At 56.1% G+C, this 20056-nt stretch overlaps 8 protein-coding genes across 8 annotated transcripts; 5 read left to right on the plus strand and 3 right to left on the minus strand.

The window, feature by feature from the left end:
- Nucleotides 1–222: 222 nt before the first annotated feature.
- Nucleotides 223–1698, plus strand: B0I36DRAFT_388081 (uncharacterized protein; the record flags this gene model as incomplete). Its single annotated transcript, XM_046161215.1, has 4 exons — nucleotides 223–682; nucleotides 735–1100; nucleotides 1185–1601; nucleotides 1668–1698. Exons 1-4 carry the CDS (start codon nucleotides 249–251, stop codon nucleotides 1696–1698), a joined length of 1248 nt encoding a protein of 415 aa, XP_046007552.1. The 5' UTR covers nucleotides 223–248.
- Nucleotides 1699–5008: 3310 nt separating this feature from the next.
- Nucleotides 5009–6424, plus strand: B0I36DRAFT_435195 (uncharacterized protein; the record flags this gene model as incomplete). The annotated part of the gene is made up of 2 exons (XM_046162750.1): nucleotides 5009–5303; nucleotides 5379–6424. The coding sequence occupies 2 exons, from the start codon at nucleotides 5009–5011 to the stop codon at nucleotides 6242–6244; spliced, it is 1161 nt and encodes a 386-aa protein (XP_046007553.1). The 3' UTR covers nucleotides 6245–6424.
- A 2058-nt stretch (nucleotides 6425–8482) lies between these two features.
- B0I36DRAFT_367770 (uncharacterized protein) lies at nucleotides 8483–9509 on the minus strand (the record flags this gene model as incomplete). The annotated part of the gene is made up of 2 exons (XM_046159521.1): nucleotides 8483–9183; nucleotides 9236–9509. 2 exons carry the CDS (start codon nucleotides 9507–9509, stop codon nucleotides 8483–8485), a joined length of 975 nt encoding a protein of 324 aa, XP_046007554.1.
- A 1219-nt stretch (nucleotides 9510–10728) lies between these two features.
- Nucleotides 10729–11863, plus strand: B0I36DRAFT_354020 (uncharacterized protein; the record flags this gene model as incomplete). The annotated part of the gene is made up of 2 exons (XM_046157261.1): nucleotides 10729–10905; nucleotides 10970–11863. The coding sequence occupies 2 exons, from the start codon at nucleotides 10729–10731 to the stop codon at nucleotides 11861–11863; spliced, it is 1071 nt and encodes a 356-aa protein (XP_046007555.1).
- Nucleotides 11864–12105: 242 nt separating this feature from the next.
- B0I36DRAFT_334332 (uncharacterized protein) lies at nucleotides 12106–13934 on the minus strand. The gene has a single exon (XM_046155334.1). The coding sequence runs from the start codon at nucleotides 13681–13683 to the stop codon at nucleotides 12571–12573; it is 1113 nt and encodes a 370-aa protein (XP_046007556.1). The 5' UTR covers nucleotides 13684–13934; the 3' UTR covers nucleotides 12106–12570.
- Nucleotides 13935–15668: 1734 nt separating this feature from the next.
- On the plus strand, nucleotides 15669–16738 carry B0I36DRAFT_334334 (uncharacterized protein). Its single transcript, XM_046155335.1, has 2 exons — nucleotides 15669–15977; nucleotides 16112–16738. Exons 1-2 carry the CDS (start codon nucleotides 15802–15804, stop codon nucleotides 16449–16451), a joined length of 516 nt encoding a protein of 171 aa, XP_046007557.1. The 5' UTR covers nucleotides 15669–15801; the 3' UTR covers nucleotides 16452–16738.
- Nucleotides 16739–17347: 609 nt separating this feature from the next.
- Nucleotides 17348–17694, minus strand: B0I36DRAFT_334335 (uncharacterized protein). Its single transcript, XM_046155336.1, has one exon. It carries the CDS (start codon nucleotides 17670–17672, stop codon nucleotides 17460–17462), a length of 213 nt encoding a protein of 70 aa, XP_046007558.1. The 5' UTR covers nucleotides 17673–17694; the 3' UTR covers nucleotides 17348–17459.
- A 52-nt stretch (nucleotides 17695–17746) lies between these two features.
- Nucleotides 17747–20051, plus strand: B0I36DRAFT_334336 (heterokaryon incompatibility protein-domain-containing protein). The gene has a single exon (XM_046155337.1). It carries the CDS (start codon nucleotides 17792–17794, stop codon nucleotides 19694–19696), a length of 1905 nt encoding a protein of 634 aa, XP_046007559.1. The 5' UTR covers nucleotides 17747–17791; the 3' UTR covers nucleotides 19697–20051.
- The last annotated feature ends 5 nt before the right edge of the window (nucleotides 20052–20056 follow it).

Raw genomic sequence — 20056 nt, forward strand, 5'->3', positions numbered from 1 at the left:
GTGGTTCAGCTAAAGAGTTCAGGATTTCTGGCGCTTCATTAGTCAGAAGTCATACCAGAGCAGAGCCAGGCTTTCAACAAAAGACGGCCCAATTTTACAAAGTGGCGAAGCGAGGCTGCGCCATGCGGCGGGAATGGTACCCGGATCCAACAGGCCCCCCATTTTGTCTCCCGAGCGGGCGGTCCGCCATGTGACTTTGCACTTTCAGACTACTACGATCGGGCTAAACCTTCCCCAACCTCGGCACCATGGATCCTCTCAGTCTGTCCGTCAACATTATCACGCTGATCGACACGGGGCAGAAGATCATCACCTTTCTTCAAGAGCTCAAGGATGCGCCGGCTGCCCGTCAGGACTTCCTGCTGGACGGGCAATCTTCATACTTGGTTCTCTGGCGCCTCAAGGACCAGCTCGGACGTCTGCAAGATGCCGCATCCGAGAATGACCTAGTTTGGTTGACGAACTTCAGTTGCGCCGTTCAATCGGACAGTGTGCTGGGACAGTTGAAGGCCTGTCTAGAGGAGATTCAGGCCAAGCTTAGTCCAAGGGATCAGGGGAAACACTTCCAAAAGCTCCAGCAGGCGGCAAAGTGGAAATTCACCAAGGCAGATCTGGAGAGCTCGTTTCAGAGACTGGGGCGGATCACGGGCATGATAGAGTTATGTATCTCTAGCGAATCATTGTGAGTTTCCCAAGTCCAACCTCCAGAAGTAGTTGGCTGACCAAACGGACAGGGCGTGGACGACCTCCCTTGGAAAGGCAGTGCAGGATATAAAGCTCGATACTAAAACGATAATCAAGAGACAGCTCACAGAGCACGAAAAGCAGGAGCGCAAGAACATTCTAGACTGGGTAGAGAAGCGTGCCAACCATTATGAGGTAGTGCAAGCTGGCTACTATAGCCGAGCACCAGGGACATGGAAATGGTTCATCGAATCAGATTCCTTTCAGCAATGGGTTGCTGGAGAGACTCCCTTGCTTTACTGCCCAGGAATCCCCGGTGCTGGTAAGACGATCATGGCGTCCATGGTGATCAACTTTCTTCAGTCTCGCCTGCCCCAGCCCGAAGGCTACTTGGCCGTTGCATATTTCAACTACAAGTATCAAAGAGAGCAGGGGCTTCTTTGAGTTCTATTCTCAACCCTTTGGCAATTTACTTACCAAAAGGCTGTCCTCGACAAGAGGCTCATCACGTCTCACGAAAAGCACGAAGGGCTGGACCGCAACGTCGATGCCATACTAGACCTTCTCTCAGGGACGATTCAGGATTCAGGCGTCGTCTTCATTGCACTTGACGCATTGGACGAAGTTTCGAACAAGGACGAGCCAAATGGTCGCAAGAGTTTACTGAACAGCGTGTGGAAGCTACAACAAGCTGGAAACGAAAACCAAGTGCGAATACTGGCGACAGCACGACCGAATACGGAACTACCTGCTACCTTTGTCACAGAAATATACTCTGCAGAGCATGGCCCTGGGATTTATCTCAAGACACGTGTGGCAGACCTGGACTGCCTCCCGGAGGTTGGCGATGAAGTCGAGGTTTCAGAGATATTTCAGCAAAAGATTATCAAGCGCATGATCGATGCTGCAGATGGAATGTACATTCCTCACTTCTGCCATGAACTTGCTAGGCGGCAATTCACTGACTTCGGTAACCGGGGTAGGTTTCTACTTGCTGCTTTCCACGCCGAGTGACTCGTTGACGCGTTCGCTGTCGATGAAGTCGAAACAATCCTCGGGGAAATATCCACTGGCGAGGACGCTATCAATCGCACATATGAAGCCACGATTCAGCGCATCGAGGCACAGAGGCCAAGACACAGAGAGCTTGCTCGCTCCATTATTGCCTGGATTGTCTGCAGTCGGCGGCCCCTCTCTGTGGTCGAGCTTCAGAACGCAGTTGCAATCAGACCCAGCGTTTTTTAAAGACCCTAGAAGAAACATCCCAAATCTCAAGATCATGCTCATCGTCTGTCTAGGACTTGCCACTATAGACGCCGAAACCAACATCATCCGACTTGCCCACTATGCAGCACAAGAATATCTCTCGCAGCGACTTGGAAACTGGATCCCCGACTGCGAGCGCGTAATCACGAATGCATGTTTGACTTACCCATTGATCCCCGAGCTCCACAACGACGTCATATTGTTGCACGAAACATGGCTTGAGCGTTTGAAAGTCGGCACCACAGATAAAAACAGTGCTCTCAAGGTCAAAGAACTTCTGGACGAGCTTGTCCAATGGGCCTTTCTTCTGTACGCTAAAGAGCACTGGGCGGTTCACTTGAAATCACTACGGTTAACCACAGAACATTTCGCAATGCATTTCCTCAATAACGACCGAGCTGTGTCCATTTACTGGGACCAGGACGAAGCTTGGGCAGCAGAGACTGAAATCAGCCGTTACTTTTACGTTGAGGAAGCTTCAGCTGCGCAACCCTGGGCTGCGCAACCCTGGGCCTGTCACGGTTGCAGCTCGTTGGGGTCTCGAGGCATATGTGGCTGGTCTCATTGAAGACGGCCATGAAGTTGGTGGAGAAGTGTCGTGCAACTCCCTACTGGTCCTTCATTTCTTCCCTTGGTTCCACCACCACCCTCTGGTGTTTGTAGTACGTTGCAACCATTTTACAATGGTCAATGTCTTGCTGGAGAGACATACCCCTAACGGCAGCATTATCAACCACGCCATGATGGCAGCAGTGGAGTGGACCAATGTCGAAATGGTGGAGCTGCTTGTCGGTCAGTTACCGAGCGTGCGGCTAGACATCTTCCGCCTGCTCCAAGACAACATCCGTGGTCTACTGGACGACCCCAATATCAGAGAGAAACTGGTCTCGAAGTACGACCTGGACTTTGGCGATATGGCGGATACCCTAGAAAAGAGTCCTTGGCCCAAATTTTCTCCTTTCTGAACAGAACGTATTCTTCAAGATGTTTCGGAATGCAGCAACGAATCTTTATTGGGGAGGATTCGCATGATTATCTTGAACCCCTCGAGCTGCTTCTGGACCAAGTGAGGTCTGAAAACATCGCATGCGAGGGTCATCAGGTCGCACTACAGGGAAGCATCGGTAAAGGCAGCATTTCGACTGTGCAGTTCTTGATAGCGCAAGTGATCGAGGAGTCCTGGGAGCCTGCAATGGCCCATCAGATCATCCACGAGGCGTTCTATCACACCATCGGCATTCAGCAGCATCCGGATGCAGTCGCGAAACTCCAGGCTTTCCTGGATTTGGACTTCTTGGACATCAACTTCAGGTTTCGTGAAGGTCGCACATGGCTCTCGTGCGCCATGGCCGGAGGCGTCACAGTAGAGTGCCTCAAATTTGTGCTGAATCATCCTCAGATTGAGGTGGACTGCGTTTGTGATGCGGGGCAGACCCCTTTGTCATATCTTGTCAGCAATGAGATGGACGACTTTCGCATACACGGTACTACTACTCTGCTTGGATCCGGGCATGGACTAGACACCAATCTCGCAGATTATAGTGGCAGGACGCCTCTGTCTTGGGCCTGTGACGTGGCACGCAACCTTTTTGTCATCGAAGCGTTGTTTTTGACGGCGAAGGCTGATCCAAACATCATTGACAGGTATGGCCGTAGTGCACTGTCCTACAGCGCTCCGCCTGGGTGGGAGGGCGCCTTTGAGTTGCTTCTCGAGCATATAGACGCGAGTCTTGTTGACAGACCGGACAATGAAGGACGCACACCATTGTTCTATGCAACCAAGCATGCAGATCCACAAAACCGAATACCATTGATTCTTTCCCATCCAGAAGTTGATATCAACCGCGTCGATATCCACGGCCTCACGCCACTAATGTTTGCGATCGAATTAGGAATTTCGGCCTGGGCTGGCCCGGAAGCCATTCTCGGGAGCCCAGGCCTGGATCTCTCTCTTGCCGTGCAGACTCCATTGAAGGTCATGCTGGCTCTTGGGCAGCGCTAGGCAGGACGATCGGGGTTGTATCAGTTCACGCCCCTCGTGCACACTCTCCACGCATTACGCGCAGCGGCGGCGCCCAGCGTGATCGACATCAACGCAAGACAGAGCACGAACGCAGTGCCGCGATCAACGCGGCAATCGAGGACGGCGACGAGTTCCTGGCCGCCCTGCTGGAAGTATAGGTTGATGCAGTAGATCTGCACCTGCGAGACGGCCAAGGATACTCAGCTATCGACTATGCCGTTCGGAATAATGGTGAATACCTCTTTAATGGCGAATACCTGCGTAAGTGCTTGTTTAAATGGCCAGAAGTCATAGACATAGATCAAGTGACGGACCAGGAATTCAGGCAACAGATTCTGGACGCGCAAGCACGACGAAAGGGAAATGAGGGTAGTCGGTTTCGCAAGTTCACATTGATTGGAGCACGTTGAGCTGCATGCTCAGTTCTACAGAAAAATAAAAGAAGCTACTGTTAGTAACGGCTGTTGTATCAAACATTCACAAAAGCTTAGGTCATAAGCCAAGTCCAGGACGCGCGTATGATATGCACTATGATTACATGGACCAGCCGTTCCGGGTACATTATTCTTTGTCACTCATTCTGGCCGAGGCGCCACGACTCACGCCTCGACGGTCCTAATTTGGTGAATGTCGATTAGGTTGTAGACTGGGTCCGATGCGGCGGGGCCAAATCTCGCTGCTCAGTGTGCTGGGTGGGTTTCCTCATCTCCACGACCGCTAGCGTCTCAATAGTGTCAAACCTGGAGCCCGAATCCCCGGATCCGCCCGCGTGGGTCAGATACCCGAGATCTGAAGCAAACCCTGTCCTACGTGGAGCATCACTGCACACCCAATCCACCCAGAGAAACCAAAAAACTAACCAGGAAGAGGATGGATCAGGAGCTTCTTGTCCGGAATGGCGCGTCCATCGGGGATCCCGGCTCGATGGTGTAGCCAGGATGAATAAATATGCCCGAGACGTCCCCCTGAACTGAGAGACTGCCGCCGACGACATTTCACATCACACTCATTTGGTCCTCTGACGTAACCTTCAACATGCGCTCTGCCCGGTACGTTGTCCTCCTTGGAGGCGCCGCCTGCGTCACGGCCGACATTGTCAGCACCGAGGTCCACTGTGTCACGGCGATTGGGCCAAGCCCAGTCTCCGCCGTGGCGACTGTCTCGTCGACGACGACGCTGACGCTCGGTGACGCCACGACAACAACGGCGGTGACGGACACCATCACGACGGCGCCGACCACCGAGACTGTGACAGAGACGGAGCAGGTCACCGTGACCCAGACCGAGGACACGGTCACCAGCACCTACACCTCGACGAGCACCGAGACGGGTATGACTGCTCGACATATGCATACATGGATGTATTGCCACGTGCGTGGTGCTAACAGGAGCCCGTAACCTACAGAGACGAGCACCGAGACTGTCGTGCAGACCGAGACTCTGACAGAATCTGTCACCGAGACGACGACGACGACATCGACCAGCACAGTGCCTGCGCCAACCAGCTTCCTGCCCATCGCCGATACCCTGGCGGGCTACCCTGCGCAGAAGAGGCGCCACGTCGGCCACCCGCGCTGCAAGCCCAAAGTGTCCACCACCAGCAGCACGGCTGCGCCATATCAGACGACCAGCACGTCGTCCGAGGACTGTGGTGTCCAGCCAGTCCCCTCCCAGTACCCCCAGAGCGTGCAGTGCACCGAGACCGTGACGGAGCAGCAGACCCTCACCGAGACCACGACGAGCAGCACCACTGTCACGCCCGCTCCCGTCACCGCCACGTCCACAGAGACCATCACCAGCACCTCGACTGAGGTGCCCCAGGCTGAGGTCACCGAGACCCTCACTGAGACGACCACCAGCACCGTCACCACCACCTCGACCCAGTCCACCACAGTCACCGAGACCCAAACCGAGACGGCTACCGCCTCAGCCGTCGCCTACGCTGCCTGCGCCGCCAACAACCTCCTCTCCAGCTATCAGGGAATGTCCATCGTCAACGCCTACAACAACAACAACGGTAACGTCGGCGGCGGCAGCATCTACGACAACGCCCAAGCCGCCTCCGCCTATGACTGCTGCGTCCTGTGCCTGAACACGTCCGGCTGCACCGGCACTGCCTTTCTCGCTCCCAGCCGCTGTGTGCTGCTGCGTAACTCCGCCCGCACCTGCAACGGCCAGAGCAGCAACCCGGCCGTCTTCATCACCGGCAACGGTGCTGGTTACACCCTGTCCAACAGTGCTTGTGGTTACTTCAAGGCCCCTCCGGCATAAATCTGGCACCCAGGTTATTCCAACACACTCTGCTAGCGCCGCCAGCATCCACGGGGCGGTCTGATGCGCGGTTTCACACAGGATAAACTGCCTGCGTGGCTATATTTCCGACGTGCTCCGTCAAAACATCAGGAGGCAAGCGGGTTCAGCCCCAGTAGGACCCGGATAGTGCGCGTGGGCAAAAAGAGGCTTGGATTAAATGAGTATCATCATTATTCTTAGTGTTTGTTGGCCCGCGGATTCTGCCATGTCCTGTCATGGAATAATAGCCCAGAGCAGTCGCACGTGCGAGTATGTACTTTAATTCTACCATTTAATAACTTAGGTTAACGTAATCCACAAGTGGGTGAATCACACAAGTGGATGAATCAGTCCCCCGCCACTTTCGTACAGGCTGTCTTCTTTCCCCCTTTTCTCCACCGATAATTATGGTACGACAATCAAATGAAAGCGATTTAGTTCTCGCGCTAAATGCGCTTCAATCGAACCCAGAATTGAGCGTACGAAAGGCTGCACAGATCTATAATGTATCCTTCTCAACCCTCCAACAACGACAACACGGCCGACCCGCGCAACAAGATATCCGACCACCTTGCCAGAAATTAACCTCGTACGAAGAGGACAGTATCGTACGATATATAATCGACCTACATTCGCGATCGTTTCCACCGCGGTTAAGTAGTGTTCGAGAAATGGCGGATCAACTCCTCCGCGTGCGCGACGCGCCACACGTCGGAACGAACTAGGCCTCAAACTTCGTACGACAACGACCAGAGCTCCGTACGCGTTTTAATCGAAGAATCGACTACCAGAGAGTCCTCTACGAAGATCCAGACGCGTATCGCACGTGGTTTAAGCTCGTACAAAACATAATCGCGAAATACAGGATCCACGATAACGACATCTATAACTTCGACGAAACGGGCTTCGCGATAGGTAAAATCTCCGCCGAAACTGTCGTTACAACCTCCGATCGACGTAGGAAGCCAAGAGCTGTACAACAAGGGAATCAGGAATAGGTTACAGTAATCCAGGGTATCACGTCGTACAGCTATTCAATCCCGCCGTACATCATCTTCGCCGGGAAGGTCCACCTCGACTCCTGGACCGCAAATAGCCCCCTACCGCCCGACTAGGTAATCGCGCTTTCAGAGAACGGTTAGACGACGAACGAGAGAGGCTTAGAATAGGTAAAACACTTCGATTTCCATACGAAGAGTCGTACGAAGGGTACCTACCGCCTCCTTATCCTCGACGGCCACGAGAGCTACCATTCGGTCGATTTCGAGCTCTACTGTAAGGAACAGAACATTATGACGCTCTATATGCCTGCTCACTCGTCGCATAAGCTCCAGCCTCTCAATGTTAGGTGCTTTAGACCTCTGAAACGGGCGTACGGTAAAGAAATCGAAGGTCTAATACGGGCGCACGTAACCCACGTTTCAAAGGAGGACTTCCTCCCAGCCTTTTATAAGGCGTACAACGCTGCAATAACTAAATCAAACATCCAGGCAGGCTTTAGAGCGACAGGCCTAATACCGTACGACCCGAATTATATGATTTCACAGCTAGATATGAAGTTTCATACGCCGACACCGCTAGGTTCCTCTGCTAGACTACCACCCCCATAGGTTTCAAAGACGCCGAACAACCCAATTAAGACCGAATCGCAGACGAAGTATATTGAAAATCGCATCGTACGACACCAGAATAGCTCACCGTCGTCTATTATTGAAAGCGTACAGCAGCTAAGAAAAGGAGTTATAATAATGGTACACGAGCAGGACCTTATACGCCAAGAGCTCGCCGAACTTCGAGATACAAACGACCGCCTCAGCCGCCGTTGTCGTACGAAAAGAAAGCAGCTACAGAAAGGAGGGTCCCTCACGATTAATCAGGCAAAGGATTTAAAGGCTCAAATCGATGCGACGCAGCAGTTAATAGCGGAAACGAGTCAGAAGAGTGGTCGTACGAGGAGGCCCGAAACGCGCGCGCGACGATGTGGCGTCTACGGCGAGCCCGGGCATAATGCTCGTACGTGTCAGAAAGTTATATCTGCCTCTGAAGAAGAGGATTCCGAATAGTTTGAATTGATTTGAGGCGTTATGGTTGAATTAACTTATATATTGTCGTACGAGTACCCGATAACTGATTCACCCACTTGTGGATTACGTTATTTATTTTGGCGCCCTTCGTTATATATATATAAACACACTTATAGCCCAGTACAACTACTACTTAGTGTTTCCAAGAAAGGGCGAAACCAGGGTGATTATCTCCTGCGAGCTCGACGGGGTTCATTGAAGCCTGGGCGGGCGGCGGTCCCGAATGATCATTCTTGTAGTTGTATGCCGCCGAGGGATTCGTGCCGTCCAGGAAAGCTTGCTGATTCCATGGATTAGGATTGTATTGGTATGGAGGGCCGTAGGCATTGTACGCGGGTGATGTAGTCATGGACCTTAAAGTTCCTCCAGCACTGGATTGATCATGACTTGGATAACCGTACGCTGGTGGAGCCTGTTGCTGCTGCTCTTTGCCTCTCTGGCGGTATTTCCAGAACGCGAAACCGGCTGCGATAAGGAGCAGTGCTCCTCCAATGCCTCCGCCAATACCACCGGCAAGCGCAGCTGTATTCGATGCCGCCGAGTTGTTCGCATCGGTCGGGACAGACGCTGTGGGTACTACTGTCGAAGGGCCGGTCAGTGTGCCCGTGCCAGATGGACCCGCCGTTGGAACCGTTGTCGCCAGTGTGGCACTGGTCGACAGCGACGCTGCCCGGGTGAGGTTGAAGTAGTGTGAGAAGAACTTGGGCGAGCCGATATCGTCGCATTCGTAGGCAATGAGGAACGCCACGTTGGTGAGCTCGACGTCGATATCGCCAATGTTGCCATCCCAGTAATGCAGAGTGGTGGAATTGCCTGCGTTGTTCGGCTCGCAGTCTTAAGGCAGTCAGCTTTTAGCCGGCTCGAGTCTCTCTTCAAATGAGCGTACCTCTAATTAGGTGAAACTTGGCAAGCGCCGGACTCTGCTCCTGGTACATGTAGATGGTGGTCGATGCCATGGAAGTGATGAATGTGAAGGGACGACTTTGCGGTTTTCCGTATTCAATGTTGGGATTCTCGTAGAAAGCTGTGCCGTCTAGGTTCGCCGGTGGGCCTGGGAGAGGGGGCCAGATGAAGCGATTGCTGTAGTCGACAGGCTTTGTGCTCTGTCCGGAGATGAGCTGCACCAGGCAGTAAAAGCAAATCAAGAAGGGAAAGGCCATTGTGTCTGCACAATGCTGAGGTTGAGCGCCGGAGGATGCGATCAGGGCGAAAGACAATATGCCCCGACTGTGCGGGCGAGCACGAGTAGCACTTGAGTCGCAGAACACTGGTCGAAGTTGGGATGAACGAGTCACGTCTAACAACAGGCAAAAAGAGCGTGTACTACGCAGCACCACAAGAGATAAAGGGACACGGTCAACGGCACAGCAGGACCGAAGGAAGGCGACCAACATCAGCCGCCCTGAAAATAGCCTCGTTGGAAGAGCCAATAACCACCCCCTCGGGAACATGCGCCCTCTGACGTGGTCGAATGCCCAGACCGCGGGCCTCATCTCACCCCTTGGTGGTCAGCAGCCCGTGCCAGGGGTAAGTCCGCTTTGTTGGTTGTGCAACAGGAGACCTTGCGAGGAGCCCCTGCAGCAACCCGGAGGCAATAAGTTGAGGAGAGCTGTATGCTGCTGCACCTGCAGGAAGAGCATGTAGCTGTGGCAAGATTGACCTTCTCTTACGGGTTGTTTGTTCTCGACGTGATTTCTTTTTATTGAACAAAAAGCGGTCCCGGGATGGTTCCATAAGCCATATCCACAAGGCTTGCTTCGTCGCAAATTCCTCAACGACCCCATGATAAACCGTTCCAGCATCACAATGAATTGTGTGTTTTTTCAACGGGTCGTGGAGCCTTGCCTGGCGTGGAAGGTTTGCGCACGCACGGATGGCCTCCCTGGTCAACTTACCAAGCGTGTAGCTGTCTTGTGTCATCCCCAAAAGGCAGACTCGGTCTCAGATCCCTGCCCTCGGGCCGAGTGCAGGGGGTCAGCCTTGCTCGATTACTCGCCAACCCCAGCCGTCCAGAGTGTTGGTTGTTGTTGGTTGCAAGCGCCGGCCAGGAGTCGTGCACTGCTATTGGACGAGCTGCTTCGTCCAGCGGCAACTGGAGCTGGCGGGTTATCTTTTGCAAGTGATTGGTCGCCTGCATCATGGGAGTCGCTGTTGGTGACCTCACCCCTTGTCATTTTGTCAGTCAGCTCATGCGGCCGAGCCGTGTTGGTTCGACTTGATTTTGTTTGAAATGAGAGCCTGCTTCTGTTTTTTGTTCTCCTTCACGCCGCTTGTCATGTTCACCATCGTCCTCGCCGCCGCCGCAATTTGTCCCTCTCCTCACCACAACGGACGAAAATGGCTGCACACGCCCTGACGCCGCGAGTTCGGCCTAGAGTCATGTTCCTCACGCTCATTGCCACCCTGCTGGCGCTGACGATGCTGGCCGTCATGCGGGGCTCTTACACTGAATCTCCCTCAGCCCTACTCGCGTCGCTGGGGTTTGCCACGGCAGCCTCACACACCATTGCCACGCCCAGCAGCCCACGAGAAGCTGCGGCAAACACGACCTTGGGCGTACGTCACTACTGCACGCTTGCCAAAACGTTTGTAATCCTCCGCTAACGATGTTGCAACCCAGTTTGCGCAACTGCTTGCCCTGTCAGCGGGACCGTCATGGCGCACCCGTGGTCTTGCAGCCGCGGCAGACCTCGTCGGCCTCGACATCACCATCCCAAGCCAACCCCCCATCACCGACGAGGCGATTGCCAATTTCCAAGCCGTGGCCAAGAGCAGAAACCAAAAGGGCCCCGAATACGGCTCTGCGAAAGCCTGGCTCGCACACCTCGACCTCCTGCGCTACGTCGTGGCATCGGGCTGGGAGACCGCCTTCATCCTCGAGGACGACGTCGACTTTGACATTGCAATCAGGGACCAGATGCAGCTCATCTCGGACAACGTGCGCACCTACACGACCACACCAGGCGACAACACCGCGCCGTACGGGAGCGGCTGGGACGTCCTCTGGGTCGGCCATTGCGGCTCCTGGATCTTCAAGGAGGTGCTGCCCGACATGCACCTCTTCGCCGACGCCACGCGGATCCCCACGCCGGCCTACGCGGGCTGGTCGAAGCGCTTCCTGCGCGAGTTCCTCGCCGAGGGCACCCGCGCCGTGCACCACAACCACATGTCCGTGTGCACCTTTGGCTACGGCGTGTCCGCCAGGGGGGCCCACAGGCTCATCGAGCTCGCGTCGGCCGACAACGGCGCCGAGGCGTTTGACGTCTCGCTCTCCAACCACTGCAGGGACGCCAAGGTGGACTGCCTGATGGTCAACCCCCAGGTGTTCAACCACTACCAGCCCCCCGCGGAGCTGGGCTACGTGAGCCAGGTGCACTCCGGGGACGGCAAGGGCACGCCCGTGGACGAGAGCGAGTTTGAGCACGTCATGGGCTCGACGGCCAACATTGTCAACAGCGCGCGGTGCCAGGCGCTATTTGGGGAGTCGTGTGTGGCGCCGCCGAGGGAGATGTGAGGGGGCTTTTCTTTCTTTTTTGGCCTACTTTGGTTGTATGGGATTTTGGCAAGCGTGGAGTCGGCGTTTGAGCTTTTTACAATTTTGAGAAGATTAATGAAATGCAAATGATTCTAAACCCCCCCTTAGGTTGATCACCCACAGCCCTTTTTGCCAAGAGGGAGCAATCGTCTCTTTTAAACACCTCTGAATGCGTGTTGCTGCTATGATTCTAACATCCAGATTTATGGTCTACTTCTAGCCTCCCCTGTCTTCTAATAGCTTAGAAGAGCACTTTATTTGCAACGACTCTACTTGCTTGCCCGAGACTGTGGCTGCTTTGAGTGATGACTGGAGAGAGAAGGACAAATCTACTAAGCACACAGACATATCACCACCAGCCCTAGCGGGAAAGGGCTTCCAGCACAGAGGAATGTGATATAAATCTTGCGATGTTCTATATACAAAACTTCTAAGGGGACTATAAACATGACAGAGTACCAACAATGGAAATGCAGATGAAGGCAACCCAAGCCAAGAGAAGCAACGCCAGAATCCACGATGCTCCTCGTAAAGCCCTTCTTACCACGCAGCAGATGATGAAGAAGGATGGGTGTTGTAATGAAAAAGTGGAGCTCTAAGAGGCAGCAGACTGTCCAAGCCTACAAGCCACAAAACATGCGTGCCGGTGCGGCAACACGCTCGACAGGCAAGGCGGAGAGAATCGCTTAAAAGGCAGCAATGGCGGTGGGCGCGGCACGCTTGAGGAGGGTGGTCGGGGGGCCGGTGGTGGCGGCGGCCGGGCCCGTAATGGTCTCGTAGACGGTGCGCTTGCCGGCCTGGCCGAGGGGCTCGCAGGAGGCGATGACCTTGGAGGCGTCGACGGACTTTGTGGAGCCGCTGACGGGGATGCGGTACTCGTTGCCGTCGTTGTCGATGAGGACAAAGTCGCCGGTCCAGGAGACGTCGACGTTGCCCTTGTAGTAGGACGCGGTGCAGCGGCGCTGCGAGGCCTCGTCGGTGACGTTGACGGCGATGGACCAGGTCAGTGTGTCGGTGGTGGTCTCGGTCTCGCCGCGCTCGACGGTGCCGCTGATGGTCCACTCGGCGCTGACACTGATCTCGGCGACCTCGGGGACCCCGGCCTTGAAGGTCGTGCCGATGCTGAGCGAGTTGGTGATGGAGTATGTGAAGGTGCTCGACTTGGTGAAGGTCTGTGTGCCGGTGAAGGTATAGGTGTACTGGGAGCCCTGATAGAGGACGTCGGACTGCTTGATGGTCTCGAGCTCGAACCCCGAGCCAATGTCAAAGTCGGCGTACTTGATGTTGTCAAAGTAGCGCTGCTTGAGGCCCTTGATGAAGATGGCCGCCAGCTGGTCAATGTCGGAGCCGGCACGGCCGCCGAAACCGATCAGGATGCCCGAGCCGACGTCGATGGGGTACTCCTGCTGGCCCTTTGTGTCCTTGCCAAAGTCGAACTCGCCCTTGTCAGTGGTGAACTTGATGCGGCCGGTGCGCTTGCCCTTGCCGTCGCCCCAGAGGGACATGGACTTGACGACCTCGCCGGCCTCGAACGCGTGCTCGTCCCAGTCGCCCAGCTCGCTGCCAATCACCTTCTCGGTGTTGTCAGTGTAGAAGAGCTTGATGCCGCGCAGGTAGATGTCGTCCTTGGTCGACTTGTACACGCGCAGCTTGGAAACGACCTGGCCCTCCTCAGCCACAGCCGTGAAGGGATCACCGCCTTCGCCGCCAATGTAGTACTGGTTCTGCCAGATCCCGCTGGACCAGCTGGCCGCGCTCGCGAGGGAGCACAAGAGTGGAATGGTGGCGTACCACTTCATGATGAAGCGTGAGTTTGAAGTGTTTGACAAAATTGGTGCTGTGAAAGGGAAGGAGATGCAGCGACGCGGTCGTTGCTGAGATGATGCGGTTGCGAGGATGAAACCCAAAGGAAAAACCTAGGAAAGAGGACAGAAGGAGATGAGACTGCTGTTGTTGAAGCTGATGAGAAGAAGTGATTGATGGTGAAGAGCAACGGGCATGGCTTTGGTATTTGTACACGTTCTGGTCGCGGCGGGAGTCTCAACCTCAGTACGCGAAGAGAGCAGCAGTGGGCCGATGCTGCTATCCTTGGCATCGCAGGCTTTCGTTTTTGGAATTCGAGCGATGCTATTCAGAGGACCCCCTTCCTATTCCAGGATGCAGCACTCCATTGCGGCTAGCGCCGCCCTGCAGAGGGACGATCCCTGGGTGAAGGCTCCTCGTTCGGTGGGCGTCTAGGTGCAACAAATCAGTCAAATGGGGTTGCCGACGCAGGGGTTCAGGGTCTGACGGCTCATTCGGTGGCGCACGTGGAGGTGGCGGGCAGGAAGGATTGCGCCACTAGACAGAAGCATGGGTCCCAGCGCAGATCCCACGTTTTGTTTTAAGTGGCATTCCAAATCGACACTAGATACACTGCTTGCATCGCGGGGTGGAGATGGGTCCTATGACGAAAGGACGTTACCCGTAGGGCTATTCTTGGCGTCGTATGGATGTCACGGCATCACTGATCGGCCCTGCAGCTGGCCGAGATGCCGCACGACGAAACAATGAAGTGGTGAGATGATTCTTGGAAAGGCGAGGGCTCCTCCAAGAATGACCCTGGAATCTAGCCTTGCAATGGAGCTTCGGCATGGCTGGGCCGTAGCACCGACTTCTGGTGCTGCCATTGCGGCCATCGGTGCCTCGTGCAAGGGCGGGCATCATTGACGATGTCAAAGTGGTGCCCGCCTCGTGGTCCACATACCATCATCTAAACCTGTGTGCCGATGTCCCGATCCGGCTTCCTTGTGTTCATAAGAACGAAACAAGACAACAGCGCTAGTGCTTGGAAGAAACAAGCCGTCAATCCATCGTGGCTTTGTCTTTGTCGGCCGCCCCCACCCCGTGCGACGGGCCCTGACTTTGGCGCGCTCTCGGGTTTCGTCATCGACAAGCTTGTGGGGCGTCTGTTCCCCGATGCAGCGCTGATTGGGCAGCCCTATTCCAGGGCTATTTTTAGGATTGTCTTTGGTCCGCTCGTTTGGAGCTTGATGGATGGATGGAGCCAGGATCAAGGAAGCAGGCGAGAACAATGCAAATACATGGATTCTAGGTTTGCAGTAGGGCATGATCGACGGCCCCGGCCTGTTAAGGTCACCGAGGACCTGGCCTAGGGCGGTAGCGTGCTTGCCTGCAGCTTACTAACAAGCCTGACCCAGGGGCGACACTTTGCACTCGCCATGTCGTCAGGGACATTAACGAGATGTTCATGGCTGGCGGCTGCGTGATGCACACGCATCATGTGCCTCGTTGCCGGAGGTAGAGAGGGACCATGGCCAAACTACTGGAGAAGGCGCGACATGATGTTCTGAATAAGGTATTTGTGCACATGGTCCGAACAGCCTGAACAGCGGCTGCCGTCACACTTTGTGCCTCGGAAGAAGCCGTCTTTTCCTCCTTGGAGGAGCCCGAACAGACAGTGACCGCAGTTGTCTGTCGTTTAGTCGGCCAGGCGACCGCCACGGCGTGACGCGCAAGATGCTGCGAGATGCTGCACATTACATACTCACAAATATACACAGCCTGACGGCCTATCTTCCTGATCGCATGTGCGATTTGCGATGACAATGTAGACTGTCGCACGACGCAAGCAGCCAATGGGTGTGCTTTGTCATCCGGGCGCCAGCGAATCAGCAATGCGCTCGCAGTGGCAGCTCGACCCCGCACCACCACGCCCGGGTGCGCTTCCCGCCCCCGACGCGACATCGCCGACCTCACCCGTCCCTTCCATTCCCATACCTACCCCAGAGCCTCGCCCGTGGCAGCCTCAGGCATCTCTCCCTCCCCGCCCTAACCAGCCCTCCGCCACCTCTGCCAACCCATTGCCAGTCCCATCCCCGGTGCGCAAGTCCTAGACACTCCGCTGCCCGCCCGCCATGCGCCCTGGCACCCTCGCACGCCTGCCCGGGCCTCCCGAGCTGACCGTCGACCCGGACTGCGCCATCTGCCACCTCCCCCCCAACGCAAACTGCGGCTGCGAGGCCAATGCCATGGTCGCCGCCGTCAAGGAGGCAGAGTCCCGCGTCATGAAGCCAGAGTATCGCAAAGTCAGGTATGCCTGCCCTGCCCTGCCCTGCCCTGAGACACACGTGACCTTCGGCACCTCCGGGGTCGTTCAGTCCTGAGTTCCCTCGTCACGACCCGCAGACCGTTAAACTAACGAGCACACCTCCCCGACAACTCCAGAGAATGGGCCCGGCACCGCGCCCAAGACTACGTGCTCCAGTACTTTGGCCTGCTCTCGGAGCGCCGCAAGCAGGACTACCGTGCCCGCGTGGCCGAGCTGACCGACAACGCGCGGCGCTATTACGGCGCCCTCCCGCACCCGAGCGACATGCGCGCAGCCCACGAGCAGCTGCGTCGCGGCATCAACGAGGACTGGAAGGCCAGCGTCACCCGCTACCCCGAGGTGCTCGACTACTTCTTCAGCCTCGTCAAGGTCAGGTACCCCAGCGACTCGGATCCCCGGGTCAGGGACCCGCCGCTGTCCGCGATGAACGGTATTGTGAGGCGGTCAGGGCGGTGACGACGGGGGGCCAGGGAGGGGGTTGTGACTGAGGATGATTTTGTGCGATCATGACGAGCAAAGCACCTTTCTGATGTTCGAGGGGCAGGCGGACGTGCGATTGGGGGCAGCCCGTGGCAGACGAAGCATCAGCCTACCCACATGATACGACGACTTTACGATGGGACTCTGCCCGCATTTTCATGATCTCGTTATTTAGGCGCACCTAGGAGTTTTAAAATGCTTTTGGTATATACATCTCAGCCCAGCTCGCTCGAGTTCTCAAATATGTACATTGCGCCTTGTAATTTTCGCGACAAGCTGAGCCTTGTCATTTTGCAAGTCGGCCTTAACCACCAGTGATAACAAAGCGTCCTCTGGAGAACAGTTGTCTTGCTATGGCAGGGTGACGATATCGGCATGTATCGATGGTATGTGTGCATAGGGACAAGGCCGAAAATGACGCACCCACAGCATCGTCCTGGGCGTTCATGCCTCAGGTCGGCTCGCCAGTCAAGATTGAGGTGCTGAATATACTCGCAAGCGTAGTTCGGTCTGTCGAATTCAAGGTAGCTATTTTGAATTCGCATTCCGTTTCCCATTTGAGTACTCTTCCAAGTCCAATACCACACACTCTGCTGACCAATTGTTGTAGAGCATCCCCGTTGTTCTACTCGCAAATCGATGACCAAGTCCACTGGATCTGCGCCTATATTCTTACCAGCACCATATCTCCCCTGCGGAGAAACACTGCAGAAGCACAGTCAGAGGGCCTGGCACACAGGCTGCAAATTCTCACGTCAGACGCCTCCTGTGCCACACGACACAGCTTTCAGCTCCCCCACCCTGAATGGCATAGATCTCCACAGCGGCAGTTGCAGATAAGCCTCCCCTTGTCCCGCACCTGTCCAAGGTTAAAACAATGGCATTGTCGCACTCAGTATACTACCTTCGCTTGGCCCCCTAGTAAGTCATCATTCTTCGCACGCCCATTGACTCTTCGGCCTCTCCGTTGGTGATCAACTGCACCTATCCTTCCGGGATCGATCTCACACACACACTCTCTCTCTCTCCCTCCTCCTCTACTCCAGCCCTCAATGCCGCGCTCCTCCAAGGTCTCTGAACCTCCCTGCCTCTGCCGGGCGTGGCACACGGACTGCTCGCCCAAGACGTGCCCACAGGCGCAGCACGCCCAGTCCAACTTGCGCCACTACACGATCCGCGAGTTCCGCGGCAGCGCATCCGCGCCCCGAAAATGCCGGACCTGCGCGGCCATCGTGCGCGCCCTGACCACGGTGCCCGAGGTCGTGCAGATCCTGCGCGGCGCCGTGGCCGACCTGGTCAGGCGCGGCGGCAAGGGCATGTGCCCCGGCGCGGATGCCGACTTTGAGGCGATGCTGATCGAGCTCCAGACGCCGACCATTGCGATGGGGGACCGCCGCCGGACCGTGTGCGCGTGCGCCGCCAAGGACGGGTCCCAGAACTGGCGGCACTTTAACGTCTGGCGGGACTATGCGGATGGTAATGACGAGGACCAAGATGCGGCGGCGGGGTGGAAGGGCAAGGGGTGCAGGGCGATCCCGCCGCTCGTCAATCACCCGGTCCGCAGGACGGACGGGCCGGACGCGCTGGAGCAGCTGAAAGGGTGGCTGGCCATCTGCGACGCCGAGCACGGCTGTGTGCCGTCGCAGGGCTCGCGGGCGCCCACGAGGCTGGTCAAGGTCGCCGGCGGGCGGGTGCGCGTCGTCGAGGACGTGGCGGGCGAGCTGGTCCAGTACACCACCCTCAGTCACCGGTGGGGCAACAACGAGCAGTTCACCCTGACCCGCGGGAAGAAAGCAGAGATGATGGAAACGGACATACCGTGGGACTCGATACCCAGGACGTACCGGGACGCCATCGAGGTCACGAGGGGCCTGGGTGTCGACTACATCTGGATTGACACCATGTGCATCGTGCAGGACGACGCCGAGGACTGGCGGCGCGAGAGCGGCCGTATGAAGGCCGTGTATGGTGGCTCGTTTTTGAACATCGCGGCCGTGTGCGCGGCGGGCTCGCATGGCGGTCTTTTCGCGAGCAGCAAGCTCGTTGAGGATTTTGTCACGCACGATGTAGCAGAGGAAGTAGAAGGAGAAGGAGAAGATACAATGCAGGAAGATCAAGGAGACGGAGCAGGAGGAAGCACGGCCACCGTGCTCCAGAAGGGAACCCTGCGCATCCGCCAGCAGCCGCACTTCACACATACCTCGTACGGGAGCAACTACAGGACCAACTCATTCCTCCTCGGCCGCGGCTGGGTCCTCCAGGAGCGCCTGCTGGCCCCGCGCGTTGTGTACTACGATCAGGACGAGCTCAAGTGGGAGTGCTACGGCGGGACGGACTGCCTGTGCGGCGGGATGCTCGTCATCGCCAACTTCAGCACCGAATACCGCGACAGCCTGGGCATGTTCAAGGGCTCGCGGCATAAGAGGGCCCTCGGCGGCGGCGGCGATGAGACAGAGGAGGACGGCAACTCGAAGCCCCTGCCCATACAGTGGATGCGCATCGCGGAGCGGTACTCGCAGGCCCAGCTCTCGTTCGACTCGGACCGCATGATCGCGCTCGCGGGCATCGCCGAGCAGGCCTTGCGCACGGGCAGGGGGGGCAAGTACCTCGCGGGCCACTGGGAAAAGGACCTCGCGCACCAGCTGTGCTGGGAGGTGCGTGGCACGCACCGCCGGCCGGCGTCCATGTACATTGCGCCGACGTGGTCGTGGATGTCCATCTTTGGGTCCATCGGGTTCTCAAACAGGATGGACTATCAGTGCTGGGGGTCGACCATATCCGCGCGGATCACGCAAGCAGAGTGTGTCCTGGCCGACGAGTCGAGGGAGACGGGTCCCGTGACGGACGGGTTCATCAGGGTCGACGGCAAAGTCGTCGAGTTTGACGCCCGGATGACCGATGCTGGGTCTGCCTCTGTGCCGCAGACCTTTGGCCTTACGCACAGACAGAGCGAGACGATGCTGAAATATGGCATCGAGGTGGACTACATCATGAGTGAGAAACAGGTCAGCACGGTGGACAAGCTCTTCTTCCTGTACTGGGGGCAGATGTGGCCACACAGGGAGACCTTTCTCGTGCTCCGCCGAGCTGAGGATGGAAAGAAACATCCGGGCAAGTTCGAGAGGATTGGTATCATATGGTATGAGGGAGATTCTGGCCAACACGAGTTCAGCCAGCTCATGGACTGGGCCGAGATGAAAACAGACATTGTTATCGTCTGATCATGTGGAGCGCATTCGAAAAATACTGCTTGGCGCGTGATGGGATATGCGGACAGCCGGGCCCAGCCCCCCTTTTCTTTTTTTGGAAGAGCGCGATACGTGGAATGCTTTGTATTGAAGTTCAAACATTCCAGCCAAGTCCGGTTCATTACATCGTCTGTATCAGGAATGACAATTCGGGCGATCGAGAACAAATGTAAAGTAACGACAATGGAATAAATCGATAGTCTAGGGACGTGGATGATGAAGGCCTGGAAAATAGATGAAATCAGGCCAAGGCTGATGAATTCCTATGTCCAGGGGATTGTGTAGACAAATAAGCCAGGCTTGAGAAGAACTAGAGGTCCGCGCTTGGTTCAA

The sequence above is a fragment of the Microdochium trichocladiopsis genome (genome assembly GCF_020744255.1).
Source record: "Microdochium trichocladiopsis strain MPI-CAGE-CH-0230 chromosome Unknown B0I36scaffold_10, whole genome shotgun sequence".
NCBI classification, from domain to species: domain Eukaryota; kingdom Fungi; phylum Ascomycota; class Sordariomycetes; order Xylariales; family Microdochiaceae; genus Microdochium; species Microdochium trichocladiopsis.

Excerpts from the sequence above, each read along its gene's own strand:
- B0I36DRAFT_334335 (XM_046155336.1), bottom strand. The coding sequence starts at position 17,672 with ATGCGCTGCCGCGGAACTCGCGGATCGTGTAGTGGCGCAAGTTGGACT.
- B0I36DRAFT_334332 (XM_046155334.1), bottom strand. The coding sequence starts at position 13,683 with ATGAAGTGGTACGCCACCATTCCACTCTTGTGCTCCCTCGCGAGCGCG.
- B0I36DRAFT_334336 (XM_046155337.1), top strand. The coding sequence starts at position 17,792 with ATGTGCCCCGGCGCGGATGCCGACTTTGAGGCGATGCTGATCGAGCTC.
- B0I36DRAFT_334334 (XM_046155335.1), top strand. The coding sequence starts at position 15,802 with ATGCGCCCTGGCACCCTCGCACGCCTGCCCGGGCCTCCCGAGCTGACC. Across the intron at positions 15,978-16,111 it reads CCAGAGTATCGCAAAGTCAG|AGAATGGGCCCGGCACCGCG; the intron begins GTATGCCTGCCC and ends CGACAACTCCAG.